The sequence below is a fragment of the Triturus cristatus genome, chromosome 9 (genome assembly GCF_964204655.1).
Source record: "Triturus cristatus chromosome 9, aTriCri1.1, whole genome shotgun sequence".
NCBI lineage: Eukaryota > Metazoa > Chordata > Amphibia > Caudata > Salamandridae > Triturus > Triturus cristatus.
In genome coordinates, this window is record NC_140592.1 from 911,369,260 (window position 1) to 911,394,714 (window position 25,455).

At 44.1% G+C, this 25,455-nt stretch overlaps 1 protein-coding gene across 2 annotated transcripts in view; it reads left to right on the forward strand.

Moving 5' to 3' along the window:
- The window catches only part of LOC146799043 (uncharacterized), a 107,478-nt gene extending 86,440 nt beyond the window's left edge, over window positions 1-21,038 (forward strand). The window contains exons 2-3 of one of the 2 annotated variants that reach the window (XM_085626451.1): window positions 2,667-2,960; window positions 13,407-21,038. In XM_085626451.1, the coding sequence (XP_085482577.1) occupies window positions 15,305-16,456 (1,152 nt within the window). In that variant the 5' untranslated portion in view covers window positions 2,667-2,960; window positions 13,407-15,304 and the 3' untranslated portion in view covers window positions 16,457-21,038. Of the gene's footprint in view, window positions 1-2,666; window positions 11,004-13,406 lie in introns of those variants that run through there. The other variant, XM_085626450.1, reaches the window with a different exon arrangement.
- Window positions 21,039-25,455: the final 4,417 nt, after the last annotated feature.

A 25,455-nucleotide genomic window follows, 5' to 3' on the forward strand; every position in this document is an offset into this window, starting at 1 on the left:
CAACTGAGTCAGCCCTGGCATGCTTGCTGGCGGATTAGGCAGCATCTCAGCAGCAGGGATGTAACTAGCAAGCAGGGGCATTCTGAGCGTGGATGGTAGCGCTTGCTCTAAAGTAGGTTTAACTCTTTTTGTAGTTTGTAACGACGCATGATGAAATGCATACTCGGCTAGATTGTGAACGTGTTAGTAAAGGTTTAATCTATAGTGCTGTTTTATTGCAAACACGTGCTATCAGTGGTGCTGGAAATGTGTTTAGAGTGGGGGTGCTGGTCGTCGACATCACCTGACTTTAGTGCCTTGATTGTACTTTCCCTGTAGCTGAGCTGTACTGTACTTTGTAACGCACGCACGTCTTTATGTATCTGTCGGAAAACCTCTGAAGTACTCTGACTTTCTCTGTCCCCGTATATCCCATTTAAGAATGCCAGTTGTTAAAATTACAAAATATTCTAAACAAGCGACCAGAGATCCGAATAGTAAACACAGCTCTTCATGTTTAAAGCATTAGCAGCACGGCACTCTGTCAAACAAAGGTGCCTGTCACGCTGCGGTTTGACGTTCAGCACCCAGTGTATGAATCACGACTAATAAATAAAGGGCTGTTCATTCTTAATGATCTATCTGAACTGCAAGGGTGTTTGAGTGTGCTGCCGACCCCAAATAATACACAACTCCCTGGATCCATCGACTCGTTTCGAGTGCTGGGCCCTGATGCATCCAGTGGTTAAATCCAGTCCCCCGGCAACAGCGCATTCAGAGTTAGCCACTCGCTTTTATTTTCAAAGAAAAACTACAAACTGGGTGTTTTCCTATAAACTAGCGACTTTAATCTGACAAAAGACATTGTGAGTCCGGCTGTGTGTAGTGTCGTCCTCTCTTCACTAGTGCATACTCCAGCCGAGCCCTCACATCTCTCCGTAACCCCGACCTCAGTCGGACAGATTTAGTGTCTCTCCCATTGAGCCGCTCTGTTACTGACAGTGTTCGCTCTCCCCGTTTTTACTGGCACTAGGGTGCCAAGGTGTCTAAGACTGCACCGCCCTGGAGCTGTTGACTCGAACATCATAAAAATTATTTTGACCACATTAGACTTATCTGTCCAAAACGTGTAAAAGATACAGTGTAATTTAGCGTGCTAAATTATTGCTGCAGCTGTCAAGCGTCTGGAAACAGTAATGGCGATGTCAAGCGCGGGGAGGAGCGCGAGCGCTGCGGCTCGTGACATTCCAGAGCGTGGGCTGCTCTGGGCGCTTCTGTGCGGCGGGAACTGTAACCGCGCTGGTGGTAATAGGCCCATCAGGCGCAGATCAGCTCGGCTTTGAGCGTTCCAATTTTCAAGTCGTAAATGTAGTTGCAGAGTTTCTCGTAGGAGGCCTGACAGCTTGGGCTGTAGAACTGCTTGAGATCGGTGAAGGGCATATTTTTGCAGCTGGGAGGTGGTAGGGTTTTAGTGAGAGGCACAGCTTAGGATGTGGGGTACATTTTGATGGTAAGTCTTGTGGGCACACATTTTCATCAGTATGAGCTTTGCCCCAGTGAGTAGCCTGAAAATTAAATTACATCCTACACCCCCCCCATACTTTGAACTAAACCACTGATGGCACCTAGCGAGCCCAACCCTCCCGACAAGAGCTCCCTTTACTCGTCTATCCAAGTATCTATCCATTCATCCTTTTACCCATCCATCCATCCATCCATCCACTGATATCCACATAGTCAATAGGTCTCGCCTTTGGGACCTTATAAGTATTTAGTTATGCAGCACAATATCCTTGGTGCAACAACATCAACTGTTGCATGGCTAAACACTTATAAGATCCCAAAGGCGAGACCTATTGGCTATGCCAATGCTTGTCTACCTTGTTCCCTGGGTCAGTTAGGATTATAAGATGTTATAATCAAGCTGCCCATTGTGGCCTATGGGAACAAGTAGACTTGCAATAGTGAAAAACAAAATTGGCTGTAATTCACTATCAGGACATGCCACACACACCAGGGCATGTCCTACCTTTCACATACAATGCACCCTACCCATAGGTGTACCTTGCGCCTACCTTAGGGGTGACTTACATGTAGAAAAGGGAAGGTTTAGGGACTGGCAGGTGGGTGCACTTGACAAGTCGACATGGCAGTCCCAGACTGCACACAGGCTCTGTAATGGCAGGCCTGAGCCATATTTTACAAGCTGCTTCTGTGGGTGGCACAATCAGTGCTGCAAGCCCACCAGCAGCATTTGATTTACAGGCCCTGGGCACACACGGTGCACTGTACTAGGGTCTGACAAGTAAATTAAATAGCCAATCATGGAGTCACTAATCCATTACAACAATTTACAACAGGGAGCACTTGCACTTTGGCACTGAATAGCAGTGGCATGGTGCCCAAAATATCTAGGCCAGCAAAAACATAGCAAAAACGTAGGAGGCAACAGTGAAAAAATGGAAGGGAGACCCATGCCAATGGTGCCAGGTCTAACAATAACTCTAAGCAAGCACCCAACACTTCCACAAAGAAGAAGCAGGTTAACAAGAAAAATTAAGAAAAAACTAAATCACAGGGTGGGTGCCCACAATGGAATCTACCCAAAAATGTTACAACTTATGTAACCGTGATAATGTTAAACCACCTAACAGTATACTGATACACGTTTCTCTTGTTCCTTTCAGGATACATCCAACAGAAGCTCGGAGAGAGGAGGACTTTCAGAGCGGAGATCAGAAGAGCACGTCAAACAAAGAAAGGACTCACAATGCTCATCTGAATACATAATTAAGCAGGAAGATAAACCTAAATTATCAAAACCTCACTTGAAAAGAAGGTAGCCGGACTAAAAGTCAGACAAGCCCCGCATTTGGTGGACTCTGCTTCTGAACAGGGAGTAGGCATTGACAATACTGGACAGCATGGCAGAAGTCACAATAGTTCACCAGAACCTCATGGATTGTCCAGTGCGAGTAGTGGTGAGTGAGCATATCACGGTGGAAACACCTGATAACAGGGAAGCGTCCCGCATTGGTTATACAAAGTACAGCTACAGTTAGAAGGGGAGGTTCCCAGGTTTATTTATGTCCTCTTTTGGGAAGAACTAACTCAGCGTTATGACATTTTGCTTGCCGAGAAAGACTGGAGACCTGACTTTGTAATGGATGGCCCAAAGGGAGAAACTGTGATTTTAGCAGCTTTCTCTGACCCTTTCCAGACTCAATTAAACATTCATACGCCAAAGAGTGGGCATTAGTACTAGCTCCTGCACAATACCGTAACAATGTGGGGTGGGATGACGATTCACCTTATCATGATATACCCTTGAGGACAGCCCCACAACCTCAAAGACAATACCCTATAAAGAATGAAGCAAAACAACAAGTTAGGAATATCCTAAGACAACTTGAAAATCAAGGTGTGATTGAAAGTTGCCCCTCTTCAATGAATAATCCTCGGTTGCAGTTAATGAAACCGGATCAATCTAGTATTAGATCACAGACATTTGAACACAGCTAATCGAACATTTGCAATACAAAATGCACACAGTGCCGCACTAATGAATTACATTGTGCGGAAATGAAAAAACAAAATATCTCAAATTGATTCTTCTGCCAAAATATAGCCAGATATCTCCACCCATCTCAGTAACCTACATTAAAACATCTGGGTCTCCATATGCTACGTTGCCCACTACTTCAAGAATATTGTTACCCAACCCAACCAGTAAATTGGCCCATGGCCACTTGTAGAGATCAGAGAGAACACCGCAACTGAAGAATAGATGAGATTTTCTCTACATCAGGAACACCTGCGCAGCTAATCAAATGCAATCCGACTCTGCAAAATCCACCTTTCAAGCTTTGGAGAAAGCCTTAAAGAAGGAAACAACGAAATGGTGGGAAGCGGCCAGTCTACAAAAAAAAATCTGGAAGCCGAAAGAATACCGAGGGGACTTTGGATCCTAATTCTTCCTCTTGTGGAGACAACTAGACCTGATCAGATCGTAAGATGGGAAGAGAATCTGAGGGAGGCTTCCAATAATATGATATGCCAACTAATAGACATAGCAGAGGAAGAACATATCAAACATAAAAAAGAAGTAGATAATCTCACAAAGAAAATATAAGAATGAAACTGGGGCGTGATCACAACCAAAAATTATGAGATACTTAACAGAATAATTGACAAATATGAGGAAGACCTGATTCAAAGGAAAAACAGAAAATTCCAAAGGGATCAGATTGATTACCAACTTGGGAGAGTATACACTATTGCAAAGCGTTACGATAATATCCCAAAAGGCACATCAACATCACTGACTAGACAGACGTACGATACAATCACTAGTTTGAAAGCGGAATCACCAGGAGCTAAAACTAAAGCCACCACAACCAAAGTAGGGGTTAATTTTTTAGAGGAGGTCCGAAGACACCGCTTAGGGTTCAGGAATCAATCCAACCAAGATAACAGAACCCCATCAGAAAATACCCCAAGTACATCAACGCCCAGACCAACCGGAGGGGTAACAACCAGGGCAAGGAAGAAACAGGAAATAGAGCCTAAGGAGCGAACAACCTGATGGTCAATATCTCAGACCATCATAACACTACCGCACAGGCAGGAATCCTTAACAGGGGCTTATCATTTTGGCCTACAGCATTTTGGGATCTCACTAGAACCATGATAGACCTGTACAAATGCACATACAAACTCGAGTTGATGTCATTTTTTCACAACAGACCCCCTATCCAGAAAGAAAGTAGAACACCGATTACCAGTCCACTGTCAGTTAAAGATTTGGAAAATATACACCTACTGACTACCCTAGCCAATGATCCAGGTGACCAAACAACTTCTCCAACACTAGTACATGAATTGGGTATAGATACAGGTTACCCCACTACCAGCAAGATCACTTCCAAATCCATCTTCTGTCCCCAACTGCCCCCGGGCAATACCATCGATCTATTCTACACAGCAGTCTCCAAAGACCTAACTGCTGAACATCAAAAATATCAACCAAAAAAAGGCTTTCTCCCAAAGAATCTACCAAAGGATGAACTGAAAGCCCTCAGCGAATTGAAGAACCTCCCAGAAGTGGTAATTAAAGAAGCTGACAAAGGGGGCAACGTAGTACTACTACACACTACTGACTACATAGCAGAAGCACACAGACAGTTGAAAGATACTACCTTTTATAAGGAATTAGCCACCAATCCCACAACCAAAAGACTTGAGGACCTGAAAAAGAAACTGGATTCCTTGTATACAACAAACCTACTAACTTTGGAGGAACACAATGAACTGTATATAGAACCAACATTGTACCTCCTGTCAAAAATACATAAATGCAAAACCAACCAACCAGGGAGACCTATTATTGCAGGCATCAACTCTGTGTGTTCAAAATTGGGAGAATACATTGGCTACCAGCTGCAAACATTCACATTCAATTCTAAGTACTTTCAACAAACTCAGGGGAGTGCAATGGGAGCCAAATTTGCTCCTCCATATGCCTGCATCCTTATGGGACTTGTTGAGGAATACTGGCTGTGGGATGGGATGACAAATTTGCAGAGTACAGCCCCAAACAAATCTATTGGGGGTGCTACATTGACGATATTCTGTGCATCTGGCAGAAACCAGAGACCACCCTTGGAGAATTCTTGTACAACATCAACACGGACTGATGGAACATTCAAACAACCAGTAACATTTCCCCTACACAAATAGACTTTCTGGACATAACCATCTATGTGGAGGACAATAAACTACAAGCCAAGACATTCCGCAAACCCACCTCAGTCAACTCAATCCTTCAGGCGAACAGCTGTCACCCACATAAAACCATCAAAAATATCCCGAAGGGAGAATACCAATGAATGAGAAGGAACTGTAGCAACCTCAATACCGACAAAGAAAGTTCGGAACATCTAGCAAAGAGATTACTGAACCGGGGATACCCCGGAAAACTCTTGGAAAAAACATCCAAAGACTGTGAGAAACTATCACGAGATGATGTACTACAACCCAAAGACATCACAAGGATAGAAAAATCAAAATCAGATTCCTAACGTATTATCATAATGGACACCGCTGCATCAGAAAGACCTTGAAGAGACACTGGTATCTCCTGACGAACAACTCATCCCTAACAAACCAGATGGATAAATTCCCTCAAATGGGCTTCAGGAGAGCCAAAAATCATAAACAAATCCTGGACAAATCAGAATTTGTGGACAAGCGGAACAAACCCAAAACCAACTTCTTGACCAAGCCTTGTGGCTTCTACATTTGTCACGACTGCAATGCATGTAAACCGGGGGCCAATAAACAAGTGGAATATAAGCATGAGGCACACACCACACTCAAAATCAGGGATTGGATCATTTGCTTATCAACATACACAATCTACATCATAATTTGGCCATGCAATAAAATCTATATAGGCAGCACAATCAGGGCACTCAAAACAAGAATACTGGAACACTACCGCAACATTAACAAAGAAAAGGTAGGTCCCCCACTGAACGAACATTATCAGGAAGCTCATCCTCATAGAAAGACCTTCAAGTTTTTAGGTCTGGAGATTGTGAAACCCGCCTCCCGAGGGGGCAACCGAGAACTTATCATGAGGTGGAAAGAGAGTGAGTACCTATTGTGCTTGAACGCCACGACACAAGGACTTAATAAAGATGCAGAAATGCACTGCTGGCTGTATTAACCGGACATAACTGAATATTCTATGCTCCCCCAACTACATATAGCACTGCTATTCCAGTTCACTCTCCCATGCACTAGATATAGCACCTTTGGGCACGCATGCGCTCTACCTTTTTCTCCTTCCTCTCACTCATGTAGTGACCCACACATCACACATGGCAATATAATATCGGTGGTAGATGGAACCTCATTTTCCCCTACCCCCTGTTCATTATCATAGGTTCATGATGCACAACATGACTCATGCCATGGACCTCACGCCATTACACTTAAGATAAGAATGACCTGACCTTGTTACTTCAGATGATAGTCTGCCTACTAATATTCAACTCTCTACAAAGAAGTTTAGTGTATCTCTAGTGTATCTTGTCTCTTTATCAGTATATTTCCCTTTACCATCCCTCGCTTTTCATTGCGTTTTTCTATTGCATCATTTTTTTCACTTAGATCACTAGTCTTCCACAATACTATTTTCTTTTAACACTTCTTAGTCTGGATACTGTGGTTTTTTAACTTTTGGTTCTAAAGTGATAGTCGGCAGCATCATATATGACCTGATGTAAAGTAACTCTTCTGTTGCCCCGCACAATAGCAGCGCGCCATGACCAATTACGGAGTCTGACTTCAGAAGATGAGTCAGTGTATTTAACCGCGGCGTGTCCCGGACGTCTTCTTGTTCCTGGGACTGCAGAGACCGCTTCGCCTCATTCACAAGATAAGACAAAACTTCAGCCTGAACTTGACTTCATGCGCGTACAATATTACCTTCGAAACTAACTCCGTATACACTTCAGGAATGATCACACAATGTTTATCGGCGCTTCTAAATTGCAGCAGCTCGGGAAAGGATTAGCTGGCGCTTGAGCCCCTTCACAGTCTTTGAAGGTTATGTTCCTTTTTCCTGCGCCTACCTTTTACAGTTCAAACCTTGGTTATGTTTTCCTTATTAACAGAGACGGCAGGCCTTTCTTTATCCCACATGCCCCTTCCACCTATACTTGCACCATTGTAAAGTTAATACTGCATGTTCTCTTGGCTATTCTTCATACAAACGGTTTTTCATAAAATAGCGATTTCATGTGTGCTTTTTACTTTAGGACCATCAATCAATCAATCAATCAATCAATCAATCACAGCATTTATATAGCACACTACTCACCCGGAGGGTCTCAAGGCGCTGGGGGGGGGGGGTCCGCTACTGCTCGAACAGCCAGGTCTTGAGCTGCTTCCTGAAGGCGAGGTGGTCCTGGGTCAGGCGGAGGTGGGACGGGAGGGAGTTCCAAGTCTTGGCGGCCAAGTAGGAGAAGGACCTTCCTCCTGTGGTGGCTCTTCGGATCCGGGGGATGGCGGCGAGGGCGTAGCTGGTCGAACGAAGGTGGCGTATGGGAGCGTAGAAGTTGAGGCAGCTGTTGAGGTATGCTGGTCCTTGGTTGTGCAATGCTTTGTGTGCGTGGGTCAGGAGACGGAAGGTGATTCTCTTGCTGACCGGGAGCCAGTGCAGGTCTCTCAGGTGTCCGGAGATGTGGCTGCGACGGGGGATGTCCAGGATGAGTCGGGCTGAGGCGTTCTGGATCCGCTGGAGTCTCTTCTGGAGTTTGGTGGTGGTTCCGGCGTAGAGACGGCTGGTGACGAGGGCCTGGGTGACCGTCTTCCTGGTCTCGGTGGGGATCCACCGGAAGATCTTTTGTAGCATGCGCAGGATGTTGAAGCAGGACGAGGATACGGCGTTGACTTGCCTGGTCATGGAGAGGGAGGAGTCCAGGACGAAGCCTAGGTTTCGTGCGTGGTCTGTTGGTTTGGGTGCACTGCCCAAGGCGGGGTGCCACCAGGAGTCGTCCCAGGCGGTGGGTGAAGATCCTAGGATGAGGACTTCCGTCTTGTCCGAGTTCAGTTTCAGGCGGCTGCTCATCATCCACTTGGCTACTTCTGTCATCCCTTCGTGTAGGTTGGTTCTGGCGGTGGCGCGGTCGTTGGTGAGGGAGAGGATCATCTGGGTGTCGTCGGCGTAGGAGATGATGTTGAGGTTGTGTTGGCGTGCGATGGCTGCGAGAGGGCTCATGTAGACATTGAAGAGGGTTGGGCTGAGCGAGGAGCCTTGAGGAACGCCGCAGATGACTTCGGTGGCTTCTGATCTAAACGGGGGGAGGCGGACTCTCTGTGTCCTACCGGCGAGGAACGAGGTGATCCATTCCAGAGCCTTCTCCTGGATTCCGACGTTGCTGAGGCGCTGTACTAGGGTGCGCTGGCAGACAGTGTCGAAGGCCGCGGAGAGGTCCAGGAGGATGAGGGCCGCTGTTTCTCCATTGTCGAGCAGGGCTCGGATGTCGTCGGTGGCTGCGATCAGGGCGGTCTCTGTGCTGTGGTTGGCCCGGAAGCCAGACTGCGAGGGGTCGATGGATCCGTTCGTCTCGAGGAAGGCGGCCAGCTGCTTGTTGGCGGTCTTCTCGATGACTTTAGCGGGAAACGGGAGCAGTGAGATGGGGCGAAAGTTCTTGAGGTCGGTGGGGTCGGCTGATGGCTTCTTTAGAAGAGCGCTGAGTTCGGCGTGCATCAGACATGAATCCCTGGTAAGCGCTATACCATATAAACAGGACAGTGTAAGTCTATGCATTTTTCTTCACTAATTCCATTACTCTTGGATTCGGTTATTGCAATACATCTATTTATCTCGCTTTTGTGCTCTGTCATGTAACACCTGCAATTTTCTTCCTGGATCACAGGGATGTGATACTACCTACATGATTTTGATTTTGCACAGGTCTCTCCTTACCAGATAACATTTGTGACTACAGTGAGACATTAAAATATGGTTATGCGTTAATGTGCCCTTATCATTCCATGAGCTGCACACTTCTGAATGTGCTTGCAAAAAGTGTAATAATGTAATAATGAAATATGAATACTTTACTTCGATAATTTTCTTCCCTCCTTTCTTATACCTTACTTTTTTCTCCTTTTCTCTTTTCTATTCTTCGCTCTCCCTTTTCCCTCTCTCCCTCTCCTCACTACCACCTCACTATGACATATCCCTACCTCTTCTGCCTTTACTCAACGCTTCGATTGTCTTTATCCCTTCATTACCTGTAATTTCTTGAATGTGCTCAATAACCTTGAATTAGGACATTTTCCTAGACATATGCTTAATTATAAATTCCTGTACATGAATTGATCATGATGACGCCTAACTTGTTTACATTACCAGGTCTCATGATTTAGTGATAAAATGTGGAATTATGTAACATGATTAATTACTTTTGCTATTTTTCCCTTTCCTTTCTTTTTGTTTCTTACTTTTTCCTCCCCCCTCTCCTCTGCTCTATTGCCCACCCTTCAACTCCTCTTTTCTACTTCTCCCTCACCCTTTTCCATATTTACGACATATCCTCACCGTTGCCCCTTATTCAAATTGCTCTTTCATATTCGAACTGTCCCTGCACCTAACCTTTCCTCAACCTATCCCCTTATGATATCTCTGTACCCACTCAGCCTTGAAAAAGCCCTCAGCCAATGGGCCATACGGGCAAAATACGTGTGGGCTGTTTTTGTTCAATGCCTGAGAATATGAATAAACACAACGCATCTGAAACTTACAAATGAATTATTGGAAATTATTCCGCCCACCAAACACAAATAAAGAAGGCACAACCCTCCATCCACTACCTAGACTTTCGCCATTTCTAACATGTTAGCCATCTGTGAGGCACGTGCCACAACCAAGATTGGGCCCTGACAACTGTAGCATAAAAGACCAGACATCTCCAAGCATCTTAGTAACCTAGTATTAGATCCCAGACATTTGAACACAGCTAATCGAACATTTGCAATACAAAATTCACATAGTGTCGCACTAATGAATTACATTGTGAGGAAATAATGCAAAACACCACAAGATATCTCAAATGGATTCTTCTGCCAAAATATAGCACCTGGAAGCAGATGTTTGAGTGCCTTCATGGCACTAGGCTCTCAGAAAGAAATCTGCGGTTTACCTCAGGGGTATAAGAATAGCCCCAGACTATTTTCAGCCAGAGTCACAGAATTACTTGAGAATTTTGATGATCAAGTATTGTCATATTTCGATGACATATATTTAACAGACGATGACGTGATGGAGCACTTGACCAGAGTGGACCATATAATCTTGGGGTTTGTTCACCTGGGGTACAGATTTAATTTAAAAAAAAAAAAATCAAACATTTCCCACCTCAGTAGTGACCTGTTTCTAAAAAACGAGCTGTCCAGGAAGGGCTAGAGCCTAGCAATGAATTTTTTAGAAAAATGTGTGTTGCTTCAACCTTGAACGACCCAAAAAAGATTACAATCTATATTAGGATTTTAAAATTTTGGCAGAATTTTTTTTCCTGATTATGTATAACAGGGTAAAAACATTCTACGACCTTATAAGTCCTTACTTTTCAAGTACACGTTGGACACAAGAACACATGGAAAGTTTACATTCTGTACATGCTGATATGATAGCTTCCAAACACTTACACACATGTGTAAATACTACAAACCTGGTGATCCGTGTAATTACAGGTACATCAGGGTGCACATGTCATTCAATGAAGGTAACACAGTACATATTGCATATATATCGCATCTCAATACAAATGCTAAAATGCTTTTTACACCAACAGAAAAGATTCTGACAGCAGTTCAAACTGCTGTTGTGCGAGAGAGTGCCCTAGTTCAAGGGAAATGAATTATTGTTGTGCCCCAGTGCCGACCTTAGAAGCGGTTACCGGAGATAGAGTTCCAGGCGCAAAAACTCTACATCCAAGATGAATACAATGGACAAACTCCCTTGTAGACTACAGATTTGACTCTACAGTACAAACACAAGCATTTGTCCAGTATGAGAAAGAATATCCTCTACCTAATGAACTAATTGCTCTAGATCGCTATGACTACAACATTTACACTGACAATTCAGCACAACCTGCCGTAAAGACAAAACAGCAATATTCATCCACATGCGCAGTCGTAAAAGACCATATGCATGATGGAACCTTTCATACTGAAAAAAACCTACATGCATGATTGCACGGCACAGCTGCAGGAACTTAAGAATACAGAATACGGACACTGGATTCCCCACAATTATTGTGTGTGATTTGTATTACTGTGTGCAGTCATCTACTGAGTATCTTCGTTATTGGAGTCAGAATGGATTCAGGGATTCGAAAGGCTGCACAGTGAAGCAGAAGTTGCTTTGATGTCAAGCGCGGGGAGGAGCGCGAGCGCTGCGGCTCGTGACATTCCAGAGCGTGGGCTGCTCTGGGCGCTTCTGTGCGGCGGGAACTGTAACCGCGCTGGTGGTAATAGGCCCATCAGGCGCAGATCAGCTCGGCTTTGAGCGTTCCAATTTTCAAGTCGTAAATGTAGTTGCAGAGTTTCTCGTAGGAGGCCTGACAGCTTGGGCTGTAGAACTGCTTGAGATCGGTGAAGGGCATATTTTTGCAGCTGGGAGGTGGTAGGGTTTTAGTGAGAGGCACAGCTTAGGATGTGGGGTACATTTTGATGGTAAGTCTTGTGGGCACACATTTTCATCAGTATGAGCTTTGCCCCAGTGAGTAGCCTGAAAATTAAATTACATCCTACACCCCCCCATACTTTGAACTAAACCACTGATGGCACCTAGCGAGCCCAACCCTCCCGACAAGAGCTCCCTTTACTCGTCTATCCAAGTATCTATCCATTCATCCTTTTACCCATCCATCCATCCATCCACTGATATCCACATAGTCAATAGGTCTCGCCTTTGGGACCTTATAAGTATTTAGTTATGCAGCACAATATCCTTGGTGCAACAACATCAACTGTTGCATGGCTAAACACTTATAAGATCCCAAAGGCGAGACCTATTGGCTATGCCAATGCTTGTCTACCTTGTTCCCTGGGTCAGTTAGGATTACAAGATGTTATAATCAAGCTGCCCATTGTGGCCTATGGGAACAAGTAGACTTGCAATAGTGAAAAACAAAATTGGCTGCAATTCACTATCAGGACATGCCACAAACACCAGGGCATGTCCTACCTTTCACATACAATGCACCCTACCCATAGGTGTACCTTGCGCCTACCTTAGGGGTGACTTACATGTAGAAAAGGGAAGGTTTAGGGACTTGCAGGTGGGTGCACTTGACAAGTCGACATGGCAGTCCCAGACTGCACACAGGCTCTGTAATGGCAGGCCTGAGCCATATTTTACAAGCTGCTTCTGTGGGTGGCACAATCAGTGCTGCAAGCCCACCAGCAGCATTTGATTTACAGGCCCTGGGCACACACGGTGCACTGTACTAGGGTCTGACAAGTAAATTAAATAGCCAATCATGGAGTCACTAATCCATTACAACAATTTACAATAGGGAGCACTTGCACTTTGGCACTGAATAGCAGTGGCATGGTGCCCAAAATATCTAGACCAGCAAAAACATAGCAAAAACGTAGGAGGCAACAGTGAAAAAATGGAAGGGAGACCCATGCCAATGGTGCCAGGTCTAACAATAACTCTAAGCAAGCACCCAACACTTCCACAAAGAAGAAGCAGGTTAACAAGAAAAATTAAGAAAAAACTAAATCACAGGGTGGGTGCCCACAATGGAATCTACCCAAAAATGTTACAACTTATGTAACCGTGATAATGTTAAACCACCTAACAGTATACTGATACACGTTCCTCTTGTTCCTTTCAGGATACATCCAACAGAAGCTCGGAGAGAGGAGGACTTTCAGAGCGGAGATCAGAAGAGCACGTCAAACAAAGAAAGGACTCACAATGCTCATCTGAATACATAATTAAGCAGGAAGATAAACCTAAATTATCAAAACCTCACTTGAAAAGAAGGTAGCCGGACTAAAAGTCAGACAAGCCCCGCATTTGGTGGACTCTGCTTCTGAACAGGGAGTAGGCATTGACAATACTGGACAGCATGGCAGAAGTCACAATAGTTCACCAGAACCTCATGGATTGTCCAGTGCGAGTAGTGGTGAGTGAGCATATCACGGTGGAAACACCTGATAACAGGGAAGCGTCCCGCATTGGTTATACAAAGTACAGCTACAGTTAGAAGGGGAGGTTCCCAGGTTTATTTATGTCCTCTTTTGGGAAGAACTAACTCAGCGTTATGACATTTTGCTTGCCGAGAAAGACTGGAGACCTGACTTTGTAATGGATGGCCCAAAGGGAGAAACTGTGATTTTAGCAGCTTTCTCTGACCTCGTTCCAGACTCAATTCAACATTCATACGCCAAAGAGTGGGCATTAGTACTAGCTCCTGCACAATACCGTAACAATGTGGGGTGGGATGACGATTCACCTTATCATGATATACCCTTGAGGACAGCCCCACAACCTCAAAGACAATACCCTATAAAGAATGAAGCAAAACAACAAGTTAGGAATATCCTAAGACAACTTGAAAATCAAGGTGTGATTGAAAGTTGCCCCTCTTCAATGAATAATCCTCTGTTGCAGTTAATGAAACCGGATCAATCTAGTATTAGATCACAGACATTTGAACACAGCTAATCGATCATTTGCAATACAAAATGCACACAGTGCCGCACTAATGAATTACATTGTGCGGAAATGAAAAAACAAAATATCTCAAATTGATTCTTCTGCCAAAATATAGCCAGATATCTCCACCCATCTCAGTAACCTACATTAAAACATCTGGGTCTCCATATGCTACGTTGCCCACTACTTCAAGAATATTGTTACCCAACCCAACCAGTAAATTGGCCCATGGCCACTTGTAGAGATCAGAGAGAACACCGCAACCGAAGAATAGATGAGATTTTCTCTACATCAGGAACACCTGCGCAGCTAATCAAATGCAATCCGACTCTGCAAAATCCACCTTTCAAGCCTTGGAGAAAGCCTTAAAGAAGGAAACAACGAAATGGTGGGAAGCGGCCAGTCTACAAAAAAAAATCTGGAAGCCGAAAGAATACCGAGGGGACTTTGGATCCTAATTCTTCCTCTTGTGGAGACAACTAGACTTGATCAGATCGCAAGATGGGAAGAGAATCTGAGGGAGGCCTACAATAATATGATATGCCAACTAATAGACATAGCAGAGGAAGAACATATCAAACATAAAAAAGAAGTAGATAATCTCACAAAGAAAATATAAGAATGAAACTGGGGCGTGATCACAACCAAAAATTATGAGATACTTAACAGAATAATCGACAAATATGAGGAAGACCTGATTCAAAGGAAAAACAGAAAATTCCAAAGGGATCAGATTGATTACCAACTTGGGAGAGTATACACTAATGCAAAGCGTTACGATAATATCCCAAAAGGCACATCAACATCACTGACTAGACAGACGTACGATACAATCACTAGTTTGAAAGCGGAATCACCAGGAGCTAAAACTATAGCCACCACAACCAAAGTAGGGGTTAAGTTTTTAGAGGAGGTCCGAAGACACCGCTTAGGGTTCAGGAATCAATCCAACCAAGATAACAGAACCCCATCAGAAAATACCCCAAGTACATCAACGCCCAGACCAACCGGAGGGGTAACAAACAGGGCAAGGAAGAAACAGGAAATAGAGCCTAAGGAGCGAACAACCTGATGGTCAATATCTCAGACCATCATAACACTACCGCACAGGCAGGAATCCTTAACAGGGGCTTATCATTTTGCCCTACAGCATTTTGGGATCTCACTAGAACCATGATAGACCTGTACAAATGCACATACAAACTCGAGTTGATGTCATTTTTTCACAACAGACCCCCTATCCAGAAAGAAAGTAGAACACCGATTACCAGTCCACTGTCAGTTAAAGATTTGGAAAATATACACCTACTGACTACCCTAGCCAATGATCCAGGTGACCAAACAACTTCTCCAACACTAGTACATGAATTGGGTATAGATACAGGTTACCCCACTACCAGCAAGATCACTTCCAAATCCATCTTCTGTCCCCAACTGCCCCCGGGCAATACCATCGATCTATTCTACACAGCAGTCTCCAAAGACCTAACTGCTGAACATCAAAAATATCAACCAAAAAAAGGCTTTCTCCCAAAGAATCTACCAAAGGATGAACTGAAAGCCCTCAGCGAATTGAAGAACCTCCCAGAAGTGGTAATTAAAGAAGCTGACAAAGGGGGCAACGTAGTACTACTACACACTACTGACTACATAGCAGAAGCACACAGACAGTTGAAAGATACTACCTTTTATAAGGAATTAGCCACCAATCCCACAACCAAAAGACTTGAGGACCTGAAAAAGAAACTGGATTCCTTGTATACAACAAACCTACTAACTTTGGAGGAACACAATGAACTGTATATAGAACCAACATTGTACCTCCTGCCAAAAATACATAAATGCAAAACCAACCAACCAGGGAGACCTATTATTGCAGGCATCAACTCTGTGTGTTCAAAATTGGGAGAATACATTGGCTACCAGCTGCAAACATTCACATTCAATTCTAAGTACTTTCTACAAACTCAGGGGAGTGCAATGGGAGCCAAATTTGCTCCTCCATATGCCTGCATCCTTATGGGACTTGAGGAATACTGGCTGTGGGATGGGATGACAAATTCGCAGAGTACAGCCACAAACAAATCTATTGGGGGTGCTACATTGACGATATTCTGTGCATCTGGCAGAAACCAGAGACCACCCTTGGAGAATTATTGTACAACATCAACACGGACTGATGGAACATTCAAACAACCAGTAACATTTCCCCTACACAAATAGACTTTCTGGACATAACCATCTATGTGGAGGACAATAAACTACAAGCCAAGACATTCCGCAAACCCACCTCAGTCAACTCAATCCTTCAGGCGAACAGCTGTCACCCACATAAAACCATCAAAAATATCCCGAAGGGAGAATACCAATGAATGAGAAGGAGCTGTAGCAACCTCAATACCGACAAAGAAAGTTCGGAACATCTAGCAAAGAGATTACTGAACCGGGGATACCCCGGAAAACTCTTGGAAAAAACATCCAAAGACTGTGAGAAACTATCACGAGATGATGTACCACAACCCAAAGACATCACAAGGATAGAAAAATCAAAATCAGATTCCTAACGTATTATCATAATGGACACCGCTGCATCAGAAAGACCTTGAAGAGACACTGGTATCTCCTGACGAACAACTCATCCCTAACAAACCAGATGGATAAATTCCCTCAAATGGGCTTCAGGAGAGCCAAAAATCATAAACAAATCCTGGACAAATCAGAATTTGTGGACAAGCGGAACAAACCCAAAACCAACTTCTTGACCAAGCCTTGTGGCTTCTAAATTTGTCACGACTGCAATGCATGTAAACCGGGGGCCAATAAACAAGTGGAATATAAGCATGAGGCACACACCACACTCAAAATCAGGGATTGGATCATTTGCTTATCAACATACACAATCTACATCATAATTTGCCCATGCAATAAAATCTATATAGGCAGCACAATCAGGGCACTCAAAACAAGAATACTGGAACACTACCGCAACATTAACAAAGAAAAGGTAGGTCCCCCACTGAACGAACATTATCAGGAAGCTCATCCTCATAGAAAGACCTTCAAGTTTTTAGGTCTGGAGATTGTGAAACCCGCCTCCCGAGGGGGCAACCGAGAACTTATCATGAGGTGGAAAGAGAGTGAGTACCTATTGTGCTTGAACGCCACGACACAAGGACTTAATAAAGATGCAGAAATGCACTACTGGCTGTATTAACCGGACATAACTGAATATTCTATGCTCCCTCAACTACATATAGCACTGCTATTCCAGTGCACTCTCCCATGCACTAGATATAGCACCTTTGGGCACGCATGCGCTCTACCTTTTTCTCCTTCCTCTCACTCATGTAGTGACCCACACATCACACATGGCAATATAATATCGGTGGTAGATGGAACCTCATTTTCCCCTACCCCCTGTTCATTATCATAGGTTCATGATGCACAACATGACTCATGCCATGGACCTCACGCCATTACACTTAAGATAAGAATGACCTGACCTTCTTACTTCAGATGATAGTCTGCCTACTAATATTCAACTCTCTACAAAGAAGTTTAGTGTATCTCTAGTGTATCTTGTCTCTTTATCAGTATATTTCCCATTACCATCCCTCGCTTTTCATTGCGTTTTTCTATTGCATCATTTTTTTCACTTAGATCACTAGTCTTCCACAATACTATTTTCTTTTAACACTTCTTAGTCTGGATACTGTGGTTTTTTAACTTTTGGTTCTAAAGTGATTGTCGGCAGCATCATATATGACCTGATGTAAAGTAACTCTTCTGTTGCCCCGCACAATAGCAGCGCGCCATGACCAATTACGGAGTCTGACTTCAGAAGATGAGTCAGTGTATTTAACCGCGGCGTGTCCCGGACGTCTTCTTGTTCCTGGGACTGCAGAGACCGCTTCGCCTCATTCACAAGATAAGACAAAACTTCAGCCTGAACTTGACTTCATGCGCGTACAATATTACCTTCGAAACTAACTCCGTATACACTTCAGGAATGATCACACAATGTTTATCGGCGCTTCTAAATTGCAGCAGCTCGGGAAAGGATTAGCTGGCGCTTGAGCCCCTTCACAGTCTTTGAAGGTTATGTTCCTTTTTCCTGCGCCTACCTTTTACAGTTCAAACCTTGGTTATGTTTTCCTTATTAACAGAGACGGCAGGCCTTTCTTTATCCCACATGCCCCTTCCACCTATACTTGCACCATTGTAAAGTTAATACTGCATGTTCTCTTGGCTATTCTTCATACAAACGGTTTTTCATAAAATAGCGATTTCATGTGTGCTTTTTACTTTAGGACCATCAATCAATCAATCAATCAATCAATCAATCACAGCATTTATATAGCGCACTACTCACCCGGAGGGTCTCAAGGCGCTGGGGGGGGGGGTCCGCTACTGCTCGAACAGCCAGGTCTTGAGCTGCTTCCTGAAGGCGAGGTGGTCCTGGGTCAGGCGGAGGTGGGACGGGAGGGAGTTCCAAGTCTTGGCGGCCAAGTAGGAGAAGGACCTTCCTCCTGTGGTGGCTCTTCGGATCCGGGGGATGGCGGCGAGGGCGTAGCTGGTCGAACGAAGGTGGAGTGTGGGAGCGTAGAAGTTGAGGTGGCTGTTGAGGTATGCTGGTCCTTGGTTGTGCAATGCTTTGTGTGCGTGGGTCAGGAGACGGAAGGTGATTCTCTTGCTGACCGGGAGCCAGTGCAGGTCTCTCAGGTGTCCGGAGATGTGGCTGCGATGGGGGATGTCCAGGATGAGTCGGGCTGAGGCGTTCTGGATCCGCTGGAGTCTCTTCTAGAGTTTGGTGGTGGTTCCGGCGTAGAGACGGCTGGTGACGAGGGCCTGGGTGACCGTCTTCCTGGTCTCGGTGGGGATCCACCGGAAGATCTTTTGTAGCATGCGCAGGATGTTGAATCAGGACGAGGATACGGCGTTGACTTGCCTGGTCATGGAGAGGGAGGAGTCCAGGACGAAGCCTAGGTTTCGTGCGTGGTCTGTTGGTTTGGGTGCACTGCCCAAGGCGGGGTGCCACCAGGAGTCGTCCCAGGCGGTGGGTGAAGATCCTAGGATGAGGACTTCCGTCTTGTCCGAGTTCAGTTTCAGGCGGCTGCTCATCATCCACTTGGCTACTTCTGTCATCCCTTCGTGTATGTTGGTTCTGGCGGTGGCGCAGTCGTTGGTGAGGGAGAGGATCATCTGGGTGTCGTCGGCATAGGAGATGATGTTGAGGTTGTGTTGGCGTGCGATGGCTGCGAGAGGGCTCATGTAGACGTTGAAGAGGGTTGGGCTGAGCGAGGAGCCTTGAGGAACGCCACAGATGACTTCGGTGGCTTCTGATCTAAACGGGGGGAGGCGGACTCTCTGTGTCCTACCGGCGAGGAACGAGGTGATCCATTCCAGTGCCTTCTCCTGGATTCCGACGTTGCTGAGGCGCTGTACTAGGGTGCGCTGGCAGACAGTGTCGAAGGCCGCGGAGAGGTCCAGGAGGATGAGGGCCGCTGTTTCTCCGTTGTCGAGCAGGGCTCGGATGTCGTCGGTGGCTGCGATCAGGGCGGTCTCTGTGCTGTGGTTGGCCCGGAAGCCAGACTGCGAGGGGTCGATGGATCCGTTCGTCTCGAGGAAGGCGGCCAGCTGCTTGTTGGCGGTCTTCTCGATGACTTTAGCGGGAAACGGGAGCAGTGAGATGGGGCGAAAGTTCTTGAGGTCGGTGGGGTCGGCTGATGGCTTCTTTAGAAGAGCGCTGAGTTCGGCGTGCATCAGACACGAATCCCTGGTAAGCGCTATACCATATAAACAGGACAGTGTAAGTCTATGCATTTGTCTTCACTAATTCCATTACTCTTGGATTCGGTTATTGCAATACATCTATTTATCTCGCTTTTGTGCTCTGTCATGTAACACCTGCAATTTTCTTCCTGGATCACAGGGATGTGATACTACCTACATGATTTTGATTTTGCACAGGTCTCTCCTTACCAGATAACATTTGTGACTACAGTGAGACATTAAAATATGGTTATGCGTTAATGTGCCCTTATCATTCCATGAGCTGCACACTTCTGAATGTGCTTGCAAAAAGTGTAATAATGTAATAATGAAATATGAATACTTTACTCGATAATTTTCTTCCCTCCTTTCTTATACCTTACTTTTTTCTCCTTTTCTCTTTTCTATTCTTCGCTCTCCCTTTTCCCTCTCTCCCTCTCCTCACTACCACCTCACTATGACATATCCCTACCTCTTCTGCCTTTACTCAACGCTTCGATTGTCTTTATCCCTTCATTACCTGTAATTTCTTGAATGTGCTCAATAACCTTGAATTAGGACATTTTCCTAGACATATGCTTAATTATAAATTCCTGTACATGAATTGATCATGATGACGCCTAACTTGTTTACATTACCAGGTCTCGTGATTTAGTGATAAAATGTGGAATTATGTAACATGATTAATTACTTTTGCTATTTTTCCCTTTCCTTTCTTTTTGTTTCTTACTTTTTCCTCCCCCCTCTCCTCTGCTCTATTGCCCACCCTTCAACTCCTCTTTTCTACTTCTCCCTCACCCTTTTCCATATTTACGACATATCCTCACCGTTGCCCCTTATTCAAATTGCTCTTTCATATTCGAACTGTCCCTGCACCTAACCTTTCCTCAACCTATTCCCTTATGATATCTCTGTACCCACTCAGCCTTGAAAAAGCCCTCAGCCAATGGGCCATACGGGCAAAATACGTGTAGGCTGTTTTTGTTCAATGCCTGAGAATATGAATAAACACAACGCATCTGAAACTTACAAATGAATTATTGGAAATTATTCCGCCCACCAAACACAAATAAAGAAGGCACAACCCTCCATCCACTACCTAGACTTTCGCCATTTCTAACATGTTAGCCATCTGTGAGGCACGTGCCACAACCAAGATTGGGCCCTGACAACTGTAGCATAAAAGACCAGACACCTCCAAGCATCTTAGTAACCTAGTATTAGATCCCAGACATTTGAACACAGCTAATCGAACATTTGCAATACAAAATTCACATAGTGTCGCACTAATGAATTACATTGTGAGGAAATAATGCAAAACACCACAAGATATCTCAAATGGATTCTTCTGCCAAAATATAGCACCTGGAAGCAGATGTTTGAGTGCCTTCATGGCACTAGGCTCTCAGAAAGAAATCTGCGGTTTACCTCAGGGGTATAAGAATAGCCCCAGACTATTTTCAGCCAGAGTCACAGAATTACTTGAGAATTTTGATGATCAAGTATTGTCATATGTCGATGACATATATTTAACAGACGATGACGTGATTGAGCACTTGACCAGAGTGGACCATATAATCTTGGGGTTTGTTCACCCGGGGTACAGATTTAATTTAAAAAAAAAAAAAATCAAACATTTCCCACCTCAGTAGTGACCTGTTTCTAAAAAACGAGCTGTCCAGGAAGGGCTAGAGCCTGGCAATGCATTTTTTAGAAAAATGTGTGTTGCTTCAACCTTGAACGACCCAAAAAAGATTACAATCTATATTAGGATTTTAAAATTTTGGCAGAATTTTTTTCCTGATTATGTATAACAGGGTAAAAACATTCTACGACCTTATAAGTCCTTACTTTTCAAGTACACGTTGGACACAAGAACACATGGAAAGTTTACATTCTGTACATGCTGATATGATAGCTTCCAAACACTTACACACATGTGTAAATACTACAAACCTGGTGATCCGTGTAATTACAGGTACATCAGGGTACACATGTCATTCAATGAAGGTAACAGTACATATTGCATATATATCGCATCTCAATACAAATGCTAAAATGCTTTTTACACCAACAGAAAAGAATCTGACAGCAGTTCAAACTGCTGTTGTGCGAGAGAGTGCCCTAGTTCAAGGGAAATGAATTATTGTTGTGCCCCAGTGCCGACCTTAGAGGCGGTTACCGGAGATAGAGTTCCAGGCGCAAAAACTCTACATCCAAGATGAATACAATGGACAAACTCCCTTGTAGACTACAGATTTGACTCTACAGTACAAACACAAGCATTCGTCCAGTATGAGAAAGAATATCCTCTACCTAATGAACTAATTGCTCTAGATCGCTATGACTACAACATTTACACTGACAATTCAGCACAACCTGCCGTAAAGACAAAACAGCAATATTCATCCACATGCGCAGTCGTAAAAGACCATATGCATGATGGAACCTTTCATACTGAAAAAAACCTACATGCATGATTGCACGGCACAGCTGCAGGAACTTAAGAATACAGAATACGGACACTGGATTCCCCACAATTATTGTGTGTGATTTGTATTACTGTGTGCAGTCATCTACTGAGCATCTTCGTTATTGGAGTCAGAATGGATTCAGGGATTCGAAAGGCTGCACAGTGAAGCAGAAGTTGCTTTGAGAACAGGTGGCAAAGCTGAAGGAATGCTTGCCACTGTCTCATGTGATACATACACTGCGTCATCAGCGTGTTGGCATGAACATTGCAGGAAATTCATTGGGTGATGAAGCTGCAAAATCGACAGTTAGCTCCGCTGCGGTTACTGTGATAACTCGTTCAAGTACGAGAATAGACAGAGACATCATAGTGGCTGTTAATGTTGCGTGCAATAAAACACATGTACCATAAGGTTTTCCACTCAAGTACTCCTACAAATTAGATGCACAAAACATACTATATGCTCAGATTCCGGGATTGGAGGATACAGTAATACCAAACTGTGATCGCAGACTAGGACTAATACTGGCTTCACATCAGGGTCTGGTTTCAGCACATCCGGGAGTGGCTGCTACAATTTCTCAATTGTAGCACCGCTATTGATGGCCGGGTCTTTACAACTAGACCAAGGACTTTGTCCTGAGATGTGACATCTGTCAGCAGATTAAAGGTTCCACAGTAGTGCACCCACCCCAGACACCTCTTTTGATTTCAAGCAAGCCTTAGACTTCTGTATATCTGGACCACTGCGGCCCCCCTATCATCGGATGAGGCTTACAAGTACATCTTGGTGGCAGTGGATTCCTGCTCTCGATTCCTGTGAACAGGGCCACAGTGATCGGCTGACACCCGAACTGTTATATAGGATCTGCAAGTCTTTATCGCGACATACGCAGTTGGCACATTACATTCCAACCAGGGTCCAGCGTTTAGCTCTCGGGCTTACAAAGAGGCTATGGGAAGTTTGGGTGTGACCCTGCATTTCACATCTCCATACCATCCAGAGGGAAATGCATTAGTGGAGATGAAAAATCGGGACTTACAGCAGTCTTTACCCGCAAGGGTATTAGGCTCTCATCGCAGTTGGGTCCATCACCTATATGGGATACAGAGGGATTTGAATAACATGTCAAGAAACTTCCTGGGTGGTCGTACTCCTTATGAGATCCTGTTTGGGGTTAAGATGTAGGTCCCAGACCTTGATAGTGCCAGCGCAGTGGCGGCAGAAATGCCGTTTGACCAGGAGTAGCCATGAAGTGGTCAGTCAAGCCAAGATCCTTTATCATTCTGAATTAATTGAATGGAGAAATTCTGGACTTTTAAATCAATATGAATAACTCTTTTTAAGAAATGACCATCCAAAGAATTTTTTTTTTTATACTTAATACCAAAAGTTCACAAAAATCCTCTTCAACCATCAGAAAGACCAATATCAGCTAGGGATAGTGTTTATGAAAGCACCTCTAAATATATGGATTTGTTTCTCCAAGAGCATGTTTGTAATGTACTATCTTACAATAAGGATATAGGGAATTTTCTAAAAAAAAGTATATGATATCCCATGGAATGGTTACATGCCGTAGAACATTTCCTTAGGGGATGGCCCTTAATGTTTTACTAGCATACCCAAAATACTGCTATCCATGATTAAGTTGTGTTAAGAGAACAATTTGTTTTATATTCAATAAATAAATATTTCATTAGATAAGAGCCACATCGATGGGCACGTGTTTAGGCCCCAGCTATGCTTGTTTGCATATGGGCTGGAGGAAGGAACAGGTGCTCCTCAGTGATCATATTTCAGCATGGAGTCAACACATGAAATTTTTGTTCAGTTTATAGTTGACTTGTTTGCCAACTGGAAAAACTCACCAGAAAGTGCAAGTGCTTTTGCAAACGATATTAACAACAAAGTTCTGCATTTACATTTAAAAGTTTTATCACTGACACTGAAGTTAATTTTGTAGTTTTAGTGGTATACATTAAGGGTGACAGGATTGAAACCACACTATTTGGAAAAGAAATGAATGGTGACACAACACTGCATGTAACTAGTTTAAATTCTAAACACCTGAAAGCTAGTATTACTCATGGGGAGATGTTAAGATAATGGAGAAACTTCAGCTGCAATGAGGATTTACAAGCTTGTCAGCAAGAAATAATAGTGAGATTTAGAAAGCGGGGATATTCCAGAGATATGTTAGAAGCTTGTCAGCAAGAGATAGTGAGATTTAGAGAGCTGGGATATTCCAGAGATATGTTAGAAAGAACAGTTTAAATAGTCAACCAGAAAAGCAGACAATACTGGTTGTTGTCTAATAGAACTAAGGACTCAAGGAAGAAAAACAATCAAATCATTAGATTAATCACAACATACAATAACCAACATCAGGCTCTGAAGGGTATCATTCCCAAGCTTTGGCATTTAGTTAAATCCATTAAACCAATTAATCCAGAGAAATCCTTGCATTACTTATTGGAGAGCATTTGTCACATGGTGTATGGGGACACTGTTGTCTTCTCTAAGTTGGCATGAGCTCGCTGCAGACTGTCCACTGTTTTGCGCACGTTACAACATTACTTTATTTTTTGTAAATGCGTCCTTTGCAGTTTTCACATGAGAACCTACCATTGTGTGCACACTCGGCAGGTTCCTGTCATTTAGTCTGAACATTGTGAGCAAGGTTGATAAACAATGCCCCTTGTTATTCTGTTCTGGCCAGGCCTTAGCACCTAGACAAAACATACTGATGCAGCTGTTGTTTGGGACATCGTAATTTGGTCCTATTGAAATACAATGTCTCCCATGTCTCCCATGTCCTGCCTAAGTTACATTGGTTGCTTGTTGGGAAACGAATCCAATTTAAAACTCTTTGTGTTTCACATAAGATCCTTACTCAACAGGCTCTCCTGGGTCTGTCCAGGTTGCTCCAGCTTAATTTGCCTCGACGGCCTCTTAGATCGGCCAATCAGGCCT